The 24408-nt window shown below is 40.3% G+C and overlaps 1 protein-coding gene across 1 annotated transcript in view; it reads left to right on the forward strand.

Annotated features, from left to right (window-relative positions):
* The first annotated feature begins 518 nt into the window (after positions 1-518).
* Positions 519-24408, forward strand: part of CADPS2 (calcium dependent secretion activator 2) — a 284927-nt gene continuing 261037 nt past the window's right edge. The window contains exon 1 of the mRNA XM_054272587.1: positions 519-963. Within this exon, the coding sequence (XP_054128562.1) occupies positions 640-963 (324 nt within the window). The 5' untranslated portion in view covers positions 519-639. The remainder of the gene's footprint in view (positions 964-24408) is intronic.

Genomic DNA, 24408 nt, shown 5'->3' on the forward strand with positions numbered 1-24408 from the left:
TGGCATCCTATTCTGGGGCCATTTGAGATGCCTCTCATTCCCCCACCAACACCTGGCAGAGGGTGCCAGCGAGGCTCGGGGTCGACGGCGAGCACAGCGTCCGCTCTGTCCGTCCAGCACGGAGTCCCGCCGTGTGTCCGAGCCGGCTAGCGAGCGGCGGCCGCGCTTCCCGCGCTGCCCGGGACGCGGGGCAAGGCAGGGCCCGAGCGGAGCAGAGCTGCTGAGGGCTCCCTGCCGCTTGTCGCTGGGAGCAGAGCAGCCGAACCGAGCCGTGCCGTGCCGTGCCGTGCCGTGCGCTGGGCTGCGTTGGCAGCTGCGGTGTCAGGGCAGCCCCAGCCCAGCCTGCCCGACCCCGTCCCGGACCCCGGCGGGCCGCTGCGCTCGCCGGGGCGGGCGGAGATGTTAGCCCGGCCCCGGTCCCGCCCCTGCCTCCGCCGGGAGCCGCTCGGAGCAATTCCCACGGCAACCCAGGCTCGACCCCCTTCCCAAACCCCGCCTCTGCTCCCCGCCCCGCCGCTCCCGCCCGGCGGCCGCCGCGGGTCGGAAACAGTCCGTGTGTAAACTCGACGTGTCCGGAAAGGTGCGCGCCGCTCCCCGCCTCGCTCCGTGCCCGGCCGCGGGGCGCGCCCGCCGAGAGCGATGCTGGACCCTTCCTCCAGCGAGGAGGAGTCCGATGAGCTGCTGGAAGAGGAGCGGCGGGACGTGCTGGTGGCGGCGGGCGGCGGCTCGCCGCGCTCGCTGCCGCAGCCGCCCCGGGACTCGCGGGGCAGGGAGGCCGGGGCGGCACGGGCAGCCAGCCCCAGCCCTTCGGTGCTGAGCGAGGGCCGTGATGAGCAGGAGCGCCTGCAGCGCGAGGAGCGGGAGAAGCGGCTCCGGCTGCAGCTCTACGTGTTCATCGCGAGGTGCATCGCGCACCCCTTCAACGCCAAGCAGCCCACGGACATGGCCCGCCGGCAGCAGAAGGTGAGCCCCCGCTCCCCTGCCCCGCCGTGTGCGCTCGTTCCCCCCGGGCCGTCCCGCCCGCCGGTGCCGCCGCCGCGCCGCTCCGGCCCGCAACAGGTGCGCGGGGCCGCGGCTCCGGCCGGCGCGGCGCGGGGAGCGGCTGCTGCAGGGCTGGGTGTCAGCGCGCCCTGCCCCGCACACGCCCCCTCTGCTCAGAAACCCGTCCGTCAGCGGGGGTGAAGTCGTGTAAGTTTGTAGAGTTGCGCTCGAAGTCGCCGTGCGAAGGGCACAGGAGCGCAGGGAGCGGGCGCGCTGGGGCCGGGCTGCGCTGGGAATTTATTCCTGCTTCTCGGCCGTGCCTGATGGGTGGAATTAAACCTTCCAGAGGTGCCTCCTGCCGCTCGCGTTCTGACCGTCTGTACACAACCCGAGCAAATTAAGCCATGAAACACAGGTGAACGAGAAAACTATTTTGTTTCATGAATTACTGAGTGTTCTCTCTGTACGTAGAAGCAATCAACATGCGTGCTTGTGGTGATAATGACCTGCTAATGAAGGGTGACCTAAGTTGTTCTCTGTGTCTTATACGTGAAAGACAAGCTTTTGAGAACTGGCAGGTGTGTGTAGGTATTTATGCTTATTCTCTCTTATTTTGAGCTGTTGAATAAGTAGAATACCTAAAGTTTTGGATTAAGGCATTACATTTCCAGATAACAACTTAAAAGCTCCGTTCCTGAAATGCTTGGTCTAAAAATTGTGTTTTTGCTTTCAGTTATATAAACAAATAAACTAATCCAAAACAAAAGAAACAAACAAAAACCCCGTTTTACATCACTTTCTAGAAGGACAGTGATAGGACACAAAAATTATTTAATTCTACGTGGATTTTATGATTTTTATACTTCCATATGTCTAAGGGTTTGTAAAATCCAGTTCTAAATGTTTTGGCATGACTGAAGTATGCCTTCTGTAGGTAATTGTGTTCAGTGAATTCTCAGACAAGTTAATGTGGCAACATAGTAATAATAAGATTGCTTCCGGAAGATTATTTTGTTTTTATTAAGTGTTAGGTACTTAAACTCTAGAGCCTGAATAGAGACATTTTGTAAACAGAAAGCCGAAAACATCTGAAATAATAATTTTCAACCCACTGGAAATTCCCTAGCCAAAGATGGAATCATCATAGAAACTATATTTTTAAGAGATGTCTGGATCCCTCTAAGTGTGACTTCCCACTGGACAAAGCCAAAGCAGACTTGATGTAGTGTTGATATCAACCTAGGTTTAAGCAGGAGTCAGAAGCCTCCAGGGATGAGATCTCACAACCTGTCTGTGTGACCTGCTCTACTGCTCCATTGCCCATCTCTTGATTAAAGTTTCCTAATCAGCTTCCAAGTTGCAGCTTGTGGCCATCAATTGCGGAAGATACTGAGCATTTAGAAGTTCTCACTGATCTAAGTCACTAAGTATAGGAACTGTTTTAAAAATAACTACTGTATTAATTAGTTTTATTAATAAAATGTATGAAAAGAGATTACTGGTGTGCAGCAAATGCAGAAATAAAACTGTTGTGGATTTAACTATGAGCAATGAACAGACTGATTGACAAAATTGACTTGATACCTACAATTAAATATTGCTCTTACTAATTACTACTCTTAAGTGAACTCTGGAGTTTTCTTTAATTGCTGTATGTACAAAGCTACTTTTGTCATATTTAGGAATTCAGCTGCAGAACAAGGATGACTTGTCTTTTCCTGGTCAGGAAATAGTGTATTTAAATAAGGCATAACACAAAAAATAAGTCTCCTGAGGAGTTGCACTTCTTTGTAGGCCTAATGAAATGCACAAAACCATCCTTCCTCTCATTTGACAATTTCGTATGTATTACCCAGTAAATTATTGCATGTAGGGTAGTAGAAGTGGTCACGAGTTTTGAGAGTTCAGAGAACCTGCTTTGATAGTTTGGGATTGCTGGGAGATGTCTGAAGGAGCCCTCTTTCATGTCTGACTTCTGTTCTCTGCACTGCCCTGTGGCCTCCTGTCAGCGTTGGGAATGAGAGCACAGCCACCTGTCCTAAACCATGTCCTGAAGGAGGACACTTTGGGAGGTGTCACAGGGGGTCTGGAGAAGAGATGACTGAGAGGGGACCTTGTCAATGTATATAAGTATCTGAAGGGAGGATGTCAAGAGGATGCTCTTCTTCATGGTGCAAAGTAGTAAGACAAGAGACAGCAGGCAGAAACTGATGCACAGAAGTTGCATCTGAATATGAGAAAGAACTTCTTTACTGGAGTATGAGGGAGAACTTTACTGCACGGGTGATTGCACCCAGGAACAGATTGCCCAGAGAGGCTGTGGAGTCTCCCTGACTGGAGATATTCAAGAACCATCTGGATGCAATCCTGTGCCATGTGCTCTGGGATGACCCTGCTTAAACAGCGAGCTTGAACCACATGAACCACTGTTGCCCCTTCCAACCTTACCCGTTATGTGACTCATATTCTATGGGATAAAAGTCTATCTTATTTCCTGAATTAATTTTCTATGTGCTAAGATAGGATATGGACTTGATCTCTTGCTCTTTTGATTCAGTTGGGACTTGTGTGACAGCATGTGGCTGGCTGTCCACTGCGAGCTGGCCTGAGGTTCCTTCCCTGTGTTGTGTCACTGGAGATGTTGGCTGCAGCATGCCCTGTCCATCATGGGTTATCCAAGGTACGGTTTGGAATGAGAGCTGTGATGCTGTGTCATTTCAGCTTGTGAACTCCTTGTAGTGCTTTTGCACCAGCAGTCTTTCAAGAGCCTAATAATAGTATCCACCCTGCTTAAGAGCAGAAGTAATTTGTTCTTTCTGCCAGTTCATTTGGCATATTGCTGAGCAAATATTGAGGAATGCAATTTGCTTCCTTTTTAATGTGGAACATACTTTCCAGTAAGGGAATGAGATGGAATTCATATATCAAGTATCTTGAACTGCGTTGTAATATAAGTAAGGAAATGGGTTACAGTATGGCTAGCTTCTTACGTTCTTGCTTTAGTATCAAATTAAAATATACTATATGATATCTTTAAACCACCATACTTAACGACTCTGTTATACTAATTAAAGGATTTTGACTACAGGCAGTGTGTTTCACTCCTCTGTTGTCCTTTCTTCTTCCTTCTTTCTTCTTGCTAAGGAAAATTAGCTCTGTTGTATTGTGATAGATAACGTTATCTAAAAAAGAAAATCAAACTTTAAGAAAAAACAAGAAGTAGCATAATTTGCCAGAGTCCGTCAATTCCTCTATCTTGCTTTTAATGATAAATTCAACATAATTTAGCTCGGGGTTTGCTGCATCACATACTTTTATAATATGTCTCTTTGGTTTTTTCCTTAGTCTCTAGGATGCATATGTGATAGAAATATTCTTTTTTTAACTGTTCAGAGTTAGTTGATGACCTGCTATTATATCCTACCTTACTTTGGTTGCTGGTAGATTTTTGATAGGAATGGGGAATAATCAAATATTAGAGATGTGGAACTGAAGCATGGTGTTGTTTTTCAAGGTGAGGTAGCCTATCCTAACTCCATTGAAAATGGAGTTAGCTCTACAGAGAAGGGCTAGTATGTATTTAGTAACATATTTTGAATAGGTATTTGTGAACATTTAGTTGTGTATTTTCCACCTTTCAGAGAAATATTGATGCATCATTACATATTGTTATTTTATAAAGCAAATTTTGTCTGTCCCTGGTTTAAAGAGACTATCACTTTTTTGTACTACCACTTTTTGATGAGTCCCCTCAAACATATATCACCAAATTTTTCTTCTGCCTCTTTACACCTCCTTGTTTCTAGTCCCAACAACAAGAAGACCATTCCTCTTTCTTCTGTTCTCCTAGCCCAGCCAAACCGAATCTCAAACCACCAGATTGAGATTTAGTGAAAAAAATTCACTTGTCACTGTCTTCCATCAAGGGAAAGGGGTGTGTGTGAACATATATTATATATATGAGTATATATGTACTGAGTGATTAGATGATAACTGGTAACTACTGTCCATACTAATCAGTTGTACACCCATATGTACCCACCCAGTTGTACTCAGTGAGTGTACAGAACCAAAGGCAGGTTCTGTATCTGGGAGGTGAATCAGAGTTAAAGTTCCTGGGGAAGGAAGGGACAGCAAAGTGCGACAGTTAACTCACAAAAAAAAAAAAGAAAAAAAAAAAGATGTGTTTTCTGTTTTTCCTGTGTTTTTCTTTCTTTCTCAACATTTTAAAATTTCCTCTAGTAATCAAGTAGAGTAGCCACACAGAAATCTAAGACTAAGGGAGAAGTAGCTAGGCTACTCCTAGGCTAAAAACGATTTTTAATGTATGAAAAGCTTAGTGCATCAGAGCTGATAATTCAAGTCTTGCTTTCATAGGTGATAGTATTAGAAGTAATTGATCTGGCCATGTAGAATTCATAACTGAGTTAACTTCCTGAATACTTGATGACCTATTTTCCTTCCACTCCTTCTCTCCCATCCGGCTACTAAATCATGAGTAGATCAGAAGCATTGACTTCTAGCTAATTCTCAAAAGTAGGAGCAGTAGTCAGTGATTCATTTTCATCTGAATTTTGTGCATTCATTCTTTCTTCTTTCTTGGGCCTTATCTGTAAAGGAGAGATTTATAATGATACTACATAACACTGGCAGGAAATACTGGTTGTGGGGATAGACTTCATTCTCTGGACTGCAGTTTTATTCCCAATGTTTGTCTTTCTTCTGTCTCAAGCCCTCTATATCCTTGCTTTTGAGCTGGTGGTATATATCTACTTATTTATTGGCTAAGCATGTTTTGGGAAAGAAAAATTGTCTCTTGGCCTCTGAACATGCTTCATTAGATATTGCTTTCTGCACTGCTAAGGTAGCAAGGAGAATACATCCAAACCCATTGTTTTCAGAAACTCTAGACACATTTCAGAGAAAAAAACCATAGCTATAAAACTTGTTCATCTGGTCAAAATTCTGCTGAAGATCTTTCTAGGAACATGTCTTCCAATTCTGCCTTCATTGCTTACTTTACAAATTTCAGTTCTTTTTGTAGTGTTATAGAAAGTAATTTAAAATCACATTTATTTCATTATTTTTCCCCATAGCACCTTGTCATCATGCTCTAAGCTGTGTATAGTTTTTATTTTCAGTCAAATGAGTATAGAGAGTTCTGGTAAATCCTGTCAAAACCCATAATAGGGTAGCCTACAGACCTGTCTACATGCTGAGGCAAGGTTATTCACAAATAGATCTTTCTACCCCTGTGAGAACCAGCTGTTTGGGGAAGAAGTTGGTTTTGCCTGCAGTAGGAAAGTTGGTCCCCATGGGCAATTGAATCAGCCATGACTGAAGAAGTACTGAAGGGTGATGAGAGAAGCAAAACCTCCTAGTAATCAGCACCACTTCAGAAATGACAACCCATCAGAGTTCTGTTTTCATCTTAAATTCTTCTTCTGGCCCACCAGCTCAGCATTGATCAGTGTGGCTTGGCCAGGCGGTGTGCTGGGAGAGCCACGTGTTGGTAAACAGCTGTGTAATGAAGTGAACACGTTTGGACAGTCTGCAAACCTCTCATGGTCTACTGTGATGAAAAATTTATTACTCTCTTATTTTGTCTGCTTTTTTTTCCTTGTTTTCAATGCCTATTTTACTCATACTTGCCTTTGAAATTTGAGTAGTTATTGGATGGGACAATTTTATTTTTTGTTTTCTGAATGCATGACCTCAGATTCTTTTTTTCTGTCACCTGCACAGTTTGACAAATGTGCCAACTCTGTTGGCAAATACCCCATTTGAAGTGCTGTGGAAGACTAATTTTTAGGGTTTTTTTCTACAGGGGAGCTGACAGGAGGAAAGTTTGAAGGATCAGTTGATTGCCACCCTCTCTTCAGGGACTCTATGGGGGAATTGTCTGGCTGGGCTGCCTTGCATTTCTAAGCCCTTTGCAGCTGTTATTCTCAAGCATTTTGTGTATCTGAACTGGTGTAAGTGGTGATTGAGAGGCAGAAATACCAAATCAACTCGTCTTTAATACTTTCTCAGACATCATCTGTGAAATATACTCACTGATGCTGTGGAATAACAAAGCTGGGGAAAGCACTTTTTTCCCCTCTGAACCACACTGCTTTACCTGCCCGAGGTGCAATATATCAAAATATCAATTATTACATGCTGTCTTTAACTGTACACTATTGCCAGAACAGAAAATACTGTTTGGTTGCTAGTTTACTATTTATTGAGCAGTGTATTTCTGTCATAGCAAATTTTTAGTTTTTTCCCCTTGCTCCCCCATGCAAGCCTGTTGTCACCAGTTCATGATTGAGGACACTACTAACCAATTGCCTTTCCATTTTCATGCTGGTTATTAGAGTCGGTTTTTCTCTTTTTGGCTTTGTACCATTTCTTTTTAATACTAGTGAATATCATCCTGAAGTTGCTTTCAGTATGTATTGGTTTGCTTTTTTAATGTACCTTTGTATTTGTGTTCTACTTTCCCATTATCCTTGTTTTTACCTTGTGTGTAGATGTCCCTTACTTTGCTAGCTTAACATATCCCTGCCTCCTGCTGCTTCCCTTGCTGCAAGTGGAGAGCTGATAGCTCAGGGACAAGACTTGCTTTAGTGACCAAAGAGGTGTCCCTAGAGGAGATGGGATGGTGTTTGTGGTCTGCTAGGAAAGTGCTTGGCTCTCCACCTCGCCTCTGCTCTTTGAGGAGTGTGTTTTGGGGTGTTTGTCTTTATGCCTTGACTCTGTTTCACTATTTAGTTGCACTGAGCCTCAGTTAGTATGTTGCTCTCTCTGAACCAGGTGCCAATCTCTAAGGCTTTTAAACGTTTAATCCTGTTAAGAATAAGAAGCTTGACTAGGCCAATATTCAAGCAGCAATCAATTTATTATTTAATATGGTAAAGCATGAGCAATACAGCACTGGGTGCGGTGGGGGAAGTTTTCCCTCCAACTGCACACCGATAATTGATGGTTACAGGTATTTATAGGGGTACTCATCAGTTTTTTTCAGCAGTTTCTATTTCCAATCTTTTACTCATCAGCAATTTTTATTCCAAATTATTACATCACAATTCTATACACTATTGTGATTTTAATTTCTCAGGATGTATCTCAAAGGAGTATCCCCAGATGGTGACGGTCCAGTTTCCGAAAGAAGAAAGATGAATCCCATCTGGTGGAGATTCCAGCTCCCCAGATGTGTCTACCTTTTAATTGCAGAGACTATAAATCTCATAACAGTGATGTCCAGCTTCCCTTTGGTCAAAACCATAAACCCTTGAGGTGACGTTCATCTTCCTTTCTCAAGCTGTTTTTCTCTGCTTCAATAAGGCGTGAGATAAGCATATTTCCTTTATATATATTCCAAAGCTATAGTTTCAAGGATACAAGTAATATTCTAAAATTATACTTCAAAAGGTTATTATTGCAGAGCTTTTCATAGATTAAATGCAAGCAAAAAGCAACATCTTTAACACCTTAATTCCAGTGCTCCTAAATCAACCAGGGTTAATTGCAAACAAAAGATAGGTTCAAAGGCCTTTTTCCATGCTTTATTTTCTTCAGTTATTATTAGAATCGCCTGTTTGTACCTGACACGAAACACAGCTTTGCATCTCACAATCCTGAAGTCAGTTTTCATATAGGGGTTTTTTGGCCCGTTAGCTGCAAACATGCCTCCTATATTTATTTTGTGCCAAGTTACTCCCCTTGCTGCCAGCTGATGGCAGTGGCACGCACAGGTCTGGCACTCAGACTCTCTGGGACGTCTGGCTCTTGCCATTCGGGATGGGAGGCAGGGTGAGGAGCAGAGTCTGCTCAAGTCCTCCTCATTTGCTTAGTGCCTGTCTCCAGTGCCCACTCCTGCCTAGAAGTGCTGGCACTGAGCTGAAAGCAGCCCAGTTCTTGTGCATTGCAGCTGATTCCCCCAGGTTTCAGAATAGCAGCTGTGAAAAGGCAGTTTTCAGTTTGTTGCTGTGTGTGGGAAACCCTGAGCAGCAGGAGAAATAGAGTGTTTGCATGTCAGTACCAGGCTGCATCAGCTTAAGCTTGCATTTTGAAGGTTATTTTCTCAGCCATAAGCATTGAAGGCTTTTCATTTTGTATTTAAAACTCCCAAGAATTTGATGGTACTTGCTCAATAGAATTTATTTCTAGTTCTTTCTTATTTTGCAGTGAGGAGATAAAGCCTATGCTTCCCTTCAAGTGTGACTGCTTGTATGCATGAGTGCAAGAATGTTCTTGAGTGTTTTTCCTGTCAGGAAGGGGAAAAGCATTAATTAATAGCATTGTAAAGAATGAACAGAGCTACAGTGAGTACTTCTTTAAATATGTGACCTGGTGAATCAAAATTAGAAAAAGAGAAGGTGATTACACAAGAATTTTTTTGCAACTTTGTTTCAGTTTTTTTCTTAACCATTAATTATTCATTTGTGTTCAATTGTCTTGTATGTAGGGTTTTAGAAATAGAGGCTGGCAGCTTCTGTGTAATGAAAGTGCTGGAGGGACACTGAGTGATAGACACATAAAGAATCCTTAGGATAATACTTTGAGTAGACTTGTTTGGGCCGTAGACAAGGATGTGGAAGGAAGGACAAATACACAGGGCATAAATGAGGCTTCTGAAGAGATGGTGTACATCTACAGTGATTAGAGGAGAAATAGCCACCAGTGATGGAGAGTTTCATGGACTAAGTTGAAGGTGTTGAGAAAGTGTATGGAACCAAATTAATTTTGGAATAGAGTAACTGTTCAGCAAGGACAATGACAGAGTTAAAGAGGAACGAATTTGTAGCAGAGAAATCCATTGGTCATGAGAGTTATGCTTTTCAGTATTAAACAGAAATGAAGGAGGAAGATCTTGGGGAGTGAATTTGCAAGAAAGAGATTGGTCTAGAAAAAAGGATAATGGTTAAACTGGTAAATAAGAGAATAGTCTCAAAATCCATGCTAGTGTAATACAGAATCACTAGGACAAAGACCTGGTGAGAAAAATGGTATGTAGAATGGACTGCATGAAAATCAAAGCAGTAGCATATAGTGCACTGGGGAAAACTTTTTTCTGGAGAAGGTTTGAGTTGTTTTATATGTTTAGATTTTTCTAATGGTGAATTCATGAGTTTTCTTTTTCTAAGAAAAAATTCACCTTCAGGCAGTCTACGCCAAATGTTTATCTTCCTGGCTTTTGCTGGGAAACATCCCCAGTTTGTGCCTATTGCTCATAAATTCCTTGATTTATTTGTAAATTATGTATTCTGAGGCCTTGCAGCAAGGTTATTTCTTATTCAGAAGTGTTCTACAAATGTTTTTTCCACTCCAACTATTTAATATACCACATACATATTATTGCTAAAATATTTATATTGACTATTTAATTTTTTTTATTATTTTGACCTTCTTATGGATAGAGCATAGGCAAAAAGAAATAAAAAAAGGTAAGAGGTTGTTTGGTATAGATCTGATATTAAATCATAGAAATCAGTTCTCCTTTCTCTTCCTTCCTACAGTGCCATTAATAGGCAGAGGATTTTTCAGTCTTTTACCTGTGGGGATTTAAGAGTAAATAGTGATAGTGTGTTGAGATGGAAGTTAACAAACTCCATTAGAATTTTTTTATTTGCAGTAATATTCAGCTAGCTGTTGGAGTATTTGCCTGAATGGACACTTGGATTCTGCTTGCAGTGACTTAACTCCAAATGCAGTGTCATTCTCATAGCCACACATGTGCTACACACAGTAGAGATTCTGAGCATACTGGTACATGGTTATGAAGCAGCTAGATGTGTTTTAGCTTAAATATTCTATGATACAAGTTCTGAAAATCTTGTTTATATGACTTTGGGTTCTTTTCAGTATACTTTGTCTCCCACATTAATTTACTTTAAAAACACTTCTTGAAATTAAGGACAGCTTTTAAAGTTGTCTTTCTCTGCCATCCAAAGTTTTTAGGTGCTTAATGTTTAGGTACTTAATAACTTCATATTCTCAGGGCTTTTTCTGTGATAATAAATGTTACAAAATTATATAAATTGTACATAAAGCTATTATAAGACTAACTATGTTTTGTGAATAAAAGCCTTCTTTTTTATCACCTGGAATATAAACACCCAAATATCCTACAGTGGAAAGCTGAAAATTACAGGATCCAGCTGTGTGTGCATATATATTGATGTGTTTTGCTCCTGTGTTGCTGAAAAGGAAGTGTTGTTCTTAGCTGTGTAATGTAAAGCTAATCTGTTTGTTCAGCAGATCGCAGACCCACTGATTCCACACTGTGTGAGTATTTTTGTGTGTGGCTCTCACACACCCTGAGTGTAGGATGTACCTTACAGGACTTCTGTTGGAGCCAGATGAAAGTTTGTTTGTCTCCTGTTTGCCCCCAATACCCACAGCCCGGGGTGGGGAATGCTGAAAACCTCTTTTCTTGTTGAATTGCCCGCAAGGTCAGTGGCATGCTGTGAGCAGAGCTGCTGGTGTCTTTGCTTGACTCTTCCCTAAACTTTAATTGGAGCAACTGGATTACACCAGTCTTTCTGCTGCTTTAATATACCTTACTCTCTGTAGATGAAAAACCCCACCTAAGTAAGAGAAGTATTATTTATTTAAAACAATAAAATTATTCAGATTATTACTAAACCTCTAGCTGGTTTATGTGTTCTGGATATTTAAACTCTAATGGTTTATTAACCCATTGATTGCTAACAACGTTTGGTCAGAACTCAGTCCAGAATGGCCTTCAAGAGGCCACAGAGGCATGACAAAATCAGCAAACTGGGTAAAGCTTCCATACATGACCCACTTGGTGTATTACAGGCTGAGTCTGTTACAAGTGCACTTAACTATAGAAAGCAGCACAAATGGGTACGAGACTGTATGGGCTGGTAGTTTCTGTTTCACTGTACAGATGCACTTCTCTGGTGTCACTGTGCTTGCCAGTGTAGATGTGACTTCAGAGAGTCAGAGAGATTTAATATACAGCAATTAATACAGAGTCAAGAAAGAGAGATGGAACCTAAATGAGATAAATAGCACAACAGGGACAAGGAGTCTCCTTTCTGAGCCATTAAAGCAGGACAGCATATGCAATGCAAACATAAAAACAGCTGAAATAACAAAGTAATAAGAGTCTTGCTATGTCTGAAGTTAATTAAGGGCAACAAACTGCCCCTAATTACTGAAAGTGTGGGCTTCTCAGCAAAGCTGCCTGGGATACTAATTAAAAGAACTGATTATAAGAAATAGAATGAATAATTAATGACTAAGAAATGGTTTTCAAGAGTATCTTCAGAGAGCAAATAATGTGCCCTTGGAAAATATTGTGACACACTGAGCCATCCCCTGAATCTAATTCTGGAGACAGACCTGAACTGACTTGCAAGTTTGCTGTGCCTATGCTTTCTAGTGCTGAGGCAGGGACTAATAGGGGCAGAATGACAGGTGAAATAGGAATAGTATTTCCATTTCAATATCAAATGCTCTCTTCAACTGTTTTCTTAATGTATGACTTCAGCAGAAGAACCTGCTTGTGAAACAAGCCAGTGTAGTGCATTCTGTTTCAATGGTTGGCTTTGCAGTAGCTCCCTGCTCACAGAGCTGAGAGAGGCCCTCTGGGGAGCATCCTCTGTGTTGATCAGCAGCATGTGTGTCTGTAGCAACTGTTGGCTGTCAATTGTATGGGCCACCAAATGGACTGTGATTCTTCAATGTCCTTGAGAAGACAGCAATATGGAAAATTCATCTGACAGAATAAAAATTGAGAGTTTAAAGATTTATCTCCTTCTTAAGCTCAAATAATAAGGTTTTTTTTATCCTAAGCAGTTCTTTAAAGGGACTAATCAGGGGTAAAGTTTTATCCAGGCATCCATTTGGGTATTCCAACCTAATTGGCACTCCTTAATTTATTCATTTGAACTGTTTTTAATAGCCTTAATCCTCAATTACATTGACACATATATAGAAATTTAGATTAGGAATAAATAAAAATAAATGCTTGGAAGCATTAAACCCTAGGAGCAATTTCCTGTACTGGTTCCGAGTCTCTGCTGGAGGCTGAGGTGGGAGGCTGCAGGTAGCCCAGAGTACTGGGGTGCACATGAAGGGGACATGGGTCTGTGCAATCAACCCACTGCTGTGTGGTGTCCATCTAAGACAGACGTGACATTTAATTCTCTATGATTGATCTTTGATCATTGTAGTGAGCCCCTCTTTATGTGGGATTCATGTTCACAGAGGGATCAAACCCAGAACCAAAAAACCCATGTCCTTTGGAGTGTCTTTTAGTTGTTCTGAGCTTCAGTAGAGCTATTGGGGCATCCTTGGTCCCATGAGGTTGTGTGCTGCACTGAATTGATTAATATCTGTTTGGTCCCATGAGGTTGTGTGCCCCAATGAATTGATTAATATCTGTTTGGTCCCATGAGGTTGTGTGCTGCACTGAATTGATTAATATCTGTTTGGTCCCATGAGGTTGTGTGCCCCAATGAATTGATTAATATCTGTTTGGTCCCATGAGGTTGTGTGCCCCAATGAATTGATTAATATCTGTTTGGTCCCATGAGGTTGTGTGCTGCACTGAATTGATTAATATCTGTTTGGTCCCATGAGGTTGTGTGCTGCACTGAATTGATTAATATCTGTTTGGTCCCATGAGGTTGTGTGCTGCACTGAATTGATTAATATCTGTTTGGTCCCATGAGGTTGTGTGCTGCACTGAATTGATTAATATCTGTTTGGTCCCATGAGGTTGTGTGCTGCAATGAATTGATTAATATCTGTTTGGTCCCATGAGGTTGTGTGCCCCAATGAATTGATTAATATCTGTTTGGTCCCATTAGGTTGTGTGCCCCAATGAATTGATTAGTATCTGTTTGGTCCCATGAGGTTGTGTGCCCCAATGAATTGATTAGTATCTGTTTGGTCCCATGAGGCTGTATGCTGTAACTCTGGATGTGTTCACATCCTGGAAGAAGGATGTGAGCACAGTTGACCCCTGTGTGCTCCCAGTGAGACCATGATCCATGGCAGAGGCAGAAAGCCATAGGTAACCATGGAAGGGGATTAGAATGAGTGCTGCACTGCACGTTTATGATCTCATTAGTTTTAAAGTTACGATTAAGCATAAAATACTGAAATAGAAGTTACTTAATACTACTGCTTTTTCAGAAATATCTTATTTGGTCTGTGTATTGTAGTAGAACTCATAAATTGCCATTTAATTTCTTTAAAAACAAGCATCACACTCCCAACCCCCCAAACCAAGCCAATAAATCCAACATCCCAAACCCTGCAGATCTGTGTTTCTGCCTTGGCTTTTGTAGCTTTTTCAAAGACAAAACTACTAAACCCTGTAGTTAGGAAGCAAAGATGTTTCATGTGAATTGTGTTAAAAATAAAGATTTTATTTTTTTTATTAATATTGAGCTTTTAGAATTGATCTGATTCCTGAGGGCTAGGTCAGAGTTCATTCTGTTGAAATGAATACACTGAATTTCTAGTATTCTGTTTCTGTTTTTTAAGTTTCACAGGCATAAGACTTAAATATCTACTTGATTCTATATTCAGGATGGATTTGTGCCTTGGCTGCAGACATTTGCTTTGGAAGCATACTTGTTCTCAGTGTGAAGGATAATTTGTTTTCCTAATTTGATTGAATTTGTTTTTTCCTATAGTGGAAAAATGATGAGTCCAACAGGAAAACAGCTATCTCAATTGTGGTTTAAAAAAAACACTAAGAAAAAATTCTCCTCCTGCACTGCATAGCTGTAGAGATAGTGCTTACCTTTTACTCAGCCTGACTTTTTAGTGAGGCTACAGAGCAGCCATCATAAGTCACTTTTTAGGGAAAAAAAAAAAAGAAATTGATCTATTTTATTTTTAGTAGTGATGTGGTTAGGCTGGAACAGCTGTTTCATATTGGTGGTCAGACTAGCACTACCTCAGTCAGTGCTAATAAGATAAATGGGGTAATGCCTATTGACTGTAATAGCTGGAGTAATGTGTCTGCTCAGAGATTGAGTGAAGAGGTGTGAGGAGCTGCAGCTCTGAGCAATAGAGATGGTCAGTGATGCAAATCCATTTCTGTCTATAGTTCTGGAGAGCCTGGAAAATGGACAGGATTGCATAATAACATCAGAATAAGATAGCTAGCCTCTAACCTTTACTTTCTGAAAGGCTGAAGGATTCAGGGAGAAAATCAGTCATTTTGTCAATGGGGTGAACCCATCCTTGGAAAGGATGTGCATTTGTGTGTCTAAGGCACATGTCAGATATCATGTATTCACCACAGCCATTCATATGAATAAGTGAGCAAAACAGTACTGAGGGTACCAAAATTGAAAACCATCTCAAATACTTGTAAGTAAATACTTGTAATGCTTGTAATGTAAATACTTGTAATGTTTTCTAATTTTGGGCCCAATAATTTTAAGCCAAATAAAGCACTAAAATAATATGTTGTTTGTTTGTTTGTTTGTTTGTTTTCTGTTGCATGTGCAGTCAATGCAGAAGAGTGAGAAGGATCAAGATGGACTAAACAAATCGTGTTTTGAGGAGGATTTGCTTGTCTGAGTTAGGGACACCATTTCTGATGCAGTACCTTCTAAACAGTTTAATGTCTGTATTTGAAAATTGTGTTCATACAACTTTGGAAACCAAAATGAGGGTTTTTTGGAAGCACAGATAGGAGAGCTGTAGATTTTCCCTCAATATATTGTGTGAAAACAAGTATTTTATTCCCCTGCCAGTTCACAGAATTCTTTTTGAATCACCAGATAGTTACCAGGGGACACATCTGCTGCCAGACAGCTCAGCTACTGTATTTGTGCCTTTGACAGAACATGTAATAAGCCAGGTTGACAAAGCCGCTGTGCCTCAGGTACACCAAGTAAACATGCTGGCAAATATCATGGCTGAATGAAATTTTGGATTTGCTATAGGATGGTAAGATTATATTGCAAAATTACTGGAAAGCTGATGAATGTATTCAACACACAGACAAGTTACTGTGTATCATACTTGAACTGCAAATGAGAAGGGACCTCCTGGGTTGAGTCAGTCTCATGTCCAAAAATAAGACATCTTGTCTCTTTTAGAAGCAGATGAACTTTCACTTAGTAGGTGTGGCTACTGTTTTTCCTTACTCTAATAGTTGTGAGACTTTTGTTTCCCAGACAAATGCATTTGCATGTTTGGTTTATACCCAGTTCCTGTTCTGTCGGCTCTGCCCTGCAGCTGTAATAGCAGCTTTTCCTTCCTGAAGGATTTAGTAGAGGGTGGTGTCTCATTCTGCTATATGAAACAATCCAGGTCTGAACCATCCCTCAGGCAGTAGTCTCTCTTCTTCTCTACTATCCTAACTGTCTTTATCTGTAGGTTTTGCAGCTGGAATTAATGCCCCCTTGTTCTCATGTCACATGAACATGGTGCCTGGAGTGTGCTAAGGCAGTGTGTCTGAGCCTTCAGCTCTGAGCAGCCAAGGAGAACAAAAATATTGCAGAAATTGTTATGACCTGGCCTCAAGTTTGGGATGCTGAATTTCACCCCATTTATGTTACCACAGCTCCTGTGGTGGCTGTTTTCCAGTACATCTTTTTATCCAGTACATTTTTTTAATCCACTCTGTGTGCTAGTGCATCCCAGCTCTGAATGCCAATATCAGTCTTCAGATTCAGAATATTTGTAGTCATATTCCTGTTCTCTCTGCCAACAACGTGGAAACACTGTATTTATAGTCAGTTTTCAGCTACTCTCTATTTCTCCTTTAACAGTTACCTTCACATTTTTGGAGTCTTTTTTCCCTTTGTGACAGTATCTCCACTGTGTAACTGTTGTCTAGAGAAGATCTGCAGCCAGAAAGCAAGAGTAAAAAGAAAACAGATTACTTGATTTTTATAATCTTTTAAATTATTGTGGTAAATTGGCAACTTTTTAATCCTTCCTATTCTGGGTCAGTTATTACTCCATTACTCTTACACTGATTCTAACCTTATTTTTATATCCTTGTCCTGTGGAGTCTGTGCTTCTCTGCATATAGATACCTGCTGCCCTCTTTTGGGAAGGAGGATACTTTGGTCGATGCTGGACAGCTTTCAGACTCTTTAGAAGAGTTTGCTCACTGTCTCATTCAGGTCTCTCAGCTCTTCAGATGACTGAATTGACTAACTCTTCTTAATTCCTTGACATAGAGAATAAATTACCGCTTCTCAGTTTCCAGGCTAAAGAGATCTTCCTGACAAAATACAAACTACTGAGACCAGAGTTGTGTTCAATAACCATGCCTATCAGCAAGCTCTCAAAATAATTAAGTGCTGTGGTGATAAAGAACAAAACGTGTTCAGTGGCACAATTTGTATGAATTCTCTTGCAGTGTTGCTGTGTTCTAATTTGTTTTTAGCCCAACTGCCATCAATAGTCTTGAGTTCCTGGTTGTCCAGTAAGGTTCTAAAAAGGCTGTTCCTGGCATTCTGCCTGGCTACATTTGGCACACTGCAGGGCAGAGTTTACAAAACATCTGTTAGGTCAAGTGTTTTGTTGACCACAGGAGGTTAAATGGTTAGGACATACTGATTTCTCTATAGAATCTGTATAGACTTGTGAATTTTCACTATACTTTTGCATATGACTTGAATGCTTGTAGCAATCATGTGTAGCATGAATAACATATATAACAGCAGCATTTGGAGTTGATCCTTCCCTCTAAAAGGTTGAGCCAGTGTTTTTGTTTTGCAACCCATTGGCATGTGTATACACAAGTTTTCTGTGCAACAGAAAACACAGACTGGTGCTTCCTTCCTAACTTTCCTTACTTTGACACCACAACTTTGTGGTTGAATAGAGTACAAGAGTGAGTTACTTATGGCCCTGTGTCATCTTTTATTCTGCCTGTAGTGTGGTAATTCAGGCATCTCCCAGCATTGGATACTTGCAAGAACCTTGGCTTGTCTGCCTTACTCCTACTCAGCACTCCTAAGTAATAATTTTAGGAGAAACTGTTATAAAGTATATACTGTGGATCCTTCTGAAGGTCAGTCATTTTTTCTGTGCTTCTTGAGAATGCTGCTTGTGCTTGTGCTGGGGACCAAGTGAATCACTTTGACAATCTTGGTCTTATTCCTCTGAGGTTTAACTGCACAAAGTTAAGCAAACCTCATTCACCACAGCTCTTCCACTTCTCACACTCCTCAGGTGTACTGGATTTTATGGAATGGCATATGTATCTTTTGGTTTACGTTTGCGTTGTCTGGTCCTTTGCACCAGAAGGAAGAAAAGCTTTAGAAAGGGGAAAAGATCCTGTCAAATTAAGTTGGTAGTCTCGGTAGAAGAGTGGAGAACTGGGAGTTAGAGGAAGGAATAAGCTCTCTCTCTGGAAGCTCTGATTTTTGTATGCTTCAATCCTTCATCATTATGCCTTCTGTGCAGAACAGGAAGAATATCAAAGTATTGTTCCTCTACTGTAACTTTGAAAATAATAGAAATACTGAAAGTTGGGTTCCATCTGAAGTTTGGAAAGGAAATTACATCTCTGGGATATCAGACTACCCCCTAGCTGACAGTGCAGTAGCTATGTAGTAAGTGTCAGCTCAGTTCCTCTGACACGTACATAATCACTGTGCCATTTTCTTTCTGTGACAGTGAGAGAGATGGAGGTCAGGAATCCTGTTCTGTTGTCTTTTGGCTAGATACATAAACTACCAGTCCAGCGTATACCAAAGTTTTTTAAGGCAACTTCTGCATGATTGAAGATAAAAATTTATTCCTGACTTAAACTGGGAAGGCTGGGAGGCTTTCAGCCAATTTCCTTTCATTGTTTCCTTCAAACATGTGATGTTATCTGGTCTGCCCTCATGTTGTTAAGTGTGTGCGCTGTCCTGGAGCCACTTAACCTTTTCCCCTTTGCCTGTGTGCTGTGCCCTGCTCAGATCCTGGCCTTCAGGGGACTCGAGCAGGGAAACTTCTGTGGTTCAGTGGGATTTTGCACAAGTAGATGCTCTGTGAATATACTGTGAAGTTGTAACTAAGAATTTATGGAGAGTAATAGCTTTAAGACTATTTTATCCTTTTCTTTTTTCTTTTTTTTTTTTTTTATCTTTAAGAAGGGAACAAAAAAATGGTCACACTGCTAAGCTCTAATTAGAGTAGCTTTAGAGAGACCTGCTTGATTTGCCTTTTGAGCTCTGTGCTCTGTCAGGTAGGTTTTGATCAAATGCTTTCCTGCCAGCATTCAGTTGTTAGCATTCAGTATAAGTTAGTCACCAGTGAATTATGGTCTGTGATATGGTCCAGGTCCCATTGCTCTAGTTCTTTTCTCTTTATTGATTTCCATTCTCATTTTCATTATTGTCCTGGTCTCTCACTGCGTGCTTCCTAGTGCTTTTATTTTGTAGCTTTTCAGAATGAATGTCCATGAGTCATGATTTGAAATGAAATGCTAATAATGACATTATGCAACACTTGGAAATAAACATTTCTGAGATTGTTCCTTTTAAGTGGTAGACTTTGAGAAAAATCATACCACTTTGCAATGATAAGGCAGTAGGAATTAGAAAAAAAGAACAGGCTGGTAAACTTTAACATTTTAATTTAAATACCTCCTTCTTGAATAGGTTTGCCAGCATCAGGAAGAGTGAGAAAATTTTCTGGGCCATTTCCTTTAAGCAGAAATTAAATCATAATTGGTGCAGAATTAAAAAATATGTAATTATATGGTTTTTCCTAATATACACAGATCTGATTAATGGCTGAATAATGTTGTGTCCCTTTTCACTGTGGGTTTCTGTCTTTAGGAGTGTGCAAATGTTAAATGCTAGCTCCCCAAGTTGTCCAGAGGGACATAACATGGTATGGCCATAGAGCCAAACATTGTGTTCAAATAGGTAAATTTGAGCATGGAGTATTGTGATATGAAAACTTGCCAATTTTTGACTGTTTCTGGTCAGCTGTTGGGTCTATAGTTCTGGGTTTGTTTCTAAACTGAGAGATTTCTACATAACTCTTTTGTTTCAGTGGTTTCCTTCTCCCTGGAAGTACTGCTTTTTAAAGACTTACTGATGAATGTGGGAAACACTTCAGATACAAGTTTGTGTCCCTTGTCTTTTCTTATCTTTACAACTCTCTTTAGAGTTCTCTTGAAGGTGAGACCACAGAATGCAGCTGCAACTGAAGAAGTTTCATTATATGCTTTGCAGAAGTACAACTCCCATCCTCACTGCTGTCTTTTAATGAGATCATGTAATCTGAATACTGTGCTTTTTTTTAACTGTTTTTCAGGAGTCTAAGTATTGCCAGAGGAGTCAATACATGGCGTAAGGATAGGCAGATGAGAGGGGGAATAATTTGTTCTAGGGGAGGCAATCTGGATTTTCCCTTCCTGATTGTGATGAACACCCTTGCTTGAATGTTTTGACTATGGGGAAAACTTTAGAAGCATTAACAAAGGAAAACTCTTATTTGGCAAAATTTTCCAGAACTAAGCATACTTTTAGTTTGGGTAGTATAGTGTTTCCTAGTAATTGGTATTTTTTTCTAAAGTCAATTTATATGGTTTTACTTGTTTTGACAATGATGCTGCTGAAGGTCAGACATGAATAAGAGGAACCCCTCAAACTCTTCACTCTTTTAGCTCTTCTGCTTTCAAGATACTAATTTAGTTAAATTAATAGGAATTACAAAACTATTGGTGGTTGGGAGCCCGCTGTAAAAATAAAATCCATTGTAAAGAAGAGACAAGCATCTAAAAGACTTAGGTGAGTTATACAGTGGTATCAAGCATTAGTTGTCTGAGGCAAATCTGCTGTTATTTGTCTTAAAAATGCCTGTTGAGCTAATAAGCAGCTCAGTTTAGCAATTCCTAATTGGCCTGTAATTTAAGAGCACCTGGAAGTGATGAAAGGACTTCAGTGTTATTTGAGTGAACTCATACCAATATCAATGCACTGAAAATTAGGTGTGTGACGATAGCAGCCCATAGCCAGACTGTAAAATATCTTCTTTTTTTGATATTTCATTCAGCCTTCTGTTTAGAAAGGGACATGTTTGTGAATCTGCCTTAGAAGGAATTGTGGATTTTTGAAAGATGTGTTCATTTTGAAGGAAAAATAATTTACTATTCTTATGTGAATACAAGATTTCTGGGTGGTGGAGAAGAATACTTGGCTTTAAACCAGATGGCTCATGAAGAATGTGAATTTATTCTTTAACCTGTGACTCTGGGATTTCACTGTATATAACCAACATAGTCATCAATCTTTTTTTTTAATTCATTTTAGATAACTCTGTAGCAGTTGTTTGTAGGAGCAATATGATTTGGGTAAATATGTCTGAAAGTCGTTGTTAGAAGTTAGAAATTTAGGCTGAATTTGCATGGCTCTAGAATTTAGCAGAAATGGAGATCAAATCCTGGAGGAAAATTCCTTGTCAAAAGATGAGGAAGTGTTCACAAAAGGCTTACAGAATCCTGATTTATTTGCCTTATTTTTCTGCTGGTGGATACTATTTATGATTAAATAATTCATTATCTATTGTTATGAAAAAGGGGGGTTTGTTTTTTTTTTTTTTTTTTTTGCTTACACAGAACCTCATTTTCTAAAGCAAGAGAAGAACTGTTCCTTAAGTGTTAGCTCCCTTTAAGCGTGGATTTTCCACAAATTCTGGATTATTGTGGATGTTTTGAGCATGCTGCTGTCCTGCCATGATGCCAGAAACATCTGTTATTTTTGGGTAATAAAATGTTTCACTTTCAGAATATTTTTTAAACTGTGATGCTGTATCAGGATGGAAACTGAAAGATGTAAAGTTTTGTGTTAGCCTCTTTAGTGATTGTACAGTTTTTTGTCCTACATGCAGTAAATGAGTCTGTGTACTTTATCATGCACTGTAACCACTCTTCATATATTTTACTAATAAAATAACGGAAAATTTGGAGGGAATATGCATTTTATTGTAAAATAAAAAATCTTCCACATAGTAGGATTATTTCCCTCACTTCATACACAAAGAGGCTTTATTCTCAAATGCTGTAATGTCAAACTGGCAGTATTGTTGTGGATGCAGTCAGTGACTCAGAAATGAGTTAGCTAATTTTCAGTTCTGTATTTGGCTGAAGAGATGAGTTTGCACATGCAAGTAGACAAGTTTGGGAAGGCAATATGTAAATTTGGGCACTCTTATCTGGACTCCTATTTAGTCAGGGGTTATTTGGTCAGCAGAGACAGCTGTGCATCAGTTCATTCATTAGGACATCCACTCATCTGGGATATTTATAAGGCATGTGCTGTAGAGTGACAAGTGACTTGCTTGCCTGGATTCATTGACTCTGTGGGTAAGATCTCCACTGAGCACATGGGGGAATTTGAACATCCTCAACAGTGAGGACTCTGACCTTTCTGAATATCTGTTCAGAATATCTGTTCAGGGGTTTGACCACTGTTCTATAGGTGTAGAGAAGAATTCTCCATGAGTTGAGTTCTCCAGCTGTGAGCAGTGTAGGTGGGACACAGCTGCCTGGGTCTCTGGCTAGGGGGAAGTGCTGACCTGCAGTGTCATTCAAGTTGTGGTAAGGAATATCTGTGTGACTCTCTTATAAGGAAATATATCCTGCATCCTGAAGTATTGCCAAACTGTTTACAGTATAGACTGTATCTAGAGTTGAATGTTGGTGTTGCATTTGTTTTTCTGCTGTGCTGCAGTGTTACCACATTGTGTTTTGCAAGGAGTCACTTATGTCAAACCAGAATTTGTCAAAATGAGGACTCAAGCAACAATATTTTGCTTGCATGTGCTGTTTCACCTTTGGCATTAGGTATTGGACTGTCTAGTTCTTGACTTTATGAAGTTAGGTGTCAGGAGATGATAGCACTTGTTCTACCTATGGTAATTTGAAAAATAGAATCTTATGCTTTATACAGTTTGTTTATTTCTCCTTTATCAAGAGTATTAATCTTATTTTCAGTCTTTCTTTGCAAAGACCTTTCGAGGTAGCTTGCTGCATCTGAAGCCTTCCATAGTAACTTTATGCTTCACTATATGCTATCATAGGTTTGTCTTTAAAAAAAGAACAGAAGTTCTACCTCCTTTTGGTGTTTCTAAAAGCAAACTTTCTTGGCATATGGGCTTTAAAAATTTAAACCTTCAAGTTTCAAGGTTTTTTCAAAGGAAAAATTAGTGCCTTTATGAGACTGCTTTGCTTCCTTGCAAGCTTTGACTTCTTTTAGATCAGAGACAGTGCCTTGGGGAATCAGTGTTCCATTCGAAGTAATAGACACGCAGATAGCGGTGAATTCTAATATTGTGAGAGATCATGATATGGGATTTCTGTATGTTAACATAAGTAACTTTAGAGCAGAATTGTTGTTAAAGACTTATCCATTTTGGGTGGTTTTTGCTTCCTTTTGTTTTCACCTGGCTAGCTTGTAATACCAGACTCGAATACCAAGAAGTGTCAAACTGTTGAGAGCAGCACGTCTGTAAATGTGCATTATTTAATGTATGTGGCTTAAGGTACATAAGAAGTATCTAAGCAACATGAGAATTAGAATACAAAGTTAAGTAATGTGCTTCCTTTAGTGGTCAAGAGCTAAATTTGCAAGACCAAAAGAATAATGGAATATACATTCAGTATCCTTCATGATTCTGGTAACTCCTTCAATGGCCACTTGTGTTCTATTATCTTTGTGTTGCCATGGAGTTGACAATCTCTCTTTTCCCTGGGAACTGTGCTCACTTGTATCACCCATGGGACACTGTAATAGCTTTGCACCATTCTGGTGCTGAAATTTCTGGTCAGAAAGGCTCTGGAAAGTTTCAATATTGAGTTCTTGACTAACTTCTTCCTGTGTTGAGAGAAGACTCAACACAGGAGTCTAAGTGTACCTGAGAAAGAAGAGCTTTTATAATTTATATTACACAGGTGGGTTTTGTTGGTTGGTTGGTTGGTTGGTTTTTTTTAATCCCTGTGTGTTTCTTTTTCTACCACTGTTATTGGAAGTTGATCAGCTTGATGAGCTTATTTTGGAGCCAAAGTATAAAGCTTTTCTTTAAAAAAACAGAACATAAAAGTCAGAACTTTAAGCTTACGTTTGTGTAGTCTTAAACCATATTCATGGGTCATCATGTGGCTTTTAGTTTAAATACCAAAACCCTGTTGCTACCCACAGATCTTTTTGAGCAAAAGCTAGTTTTGTTTGGTATTTATCCTAAATTGTCTTGACTATGAGTAAAAGTAGTTTTGGTTTTAGATTTAAAAACTCTTTCTGCTTGGTTTCTTTGGAGCCTTTTGTTGGCTTCTGTTTAGCTGGAATAGCTGAACTTCAGCACAGAGATACAGTTACTTAGAGAAGATTCTTACAAGTGTGAACAAGAGTGCTGTGGGCATAATGTAGCATTTGTATTGATTTCTCTTTTTGTTTACTGCAAGTCGGTGTTCAAGTGTAACATCCT

Source organism: Melozone crissalis, unplaced genomic scaffold (genome assembly GCF_028551555.1).
Source record: "Melozone crissalis strain CALT ecotype California unplaced genomic scaffold, PUWL_Pcris_2 ptg000004l_1, whole genome shotgun sequence".
Taxonomy (NCBI): Eukaryota; Metazoa; Chordata; class Aves; order Passeriformes; family Passerellidae; genus Melozone; species Melozone crissalis.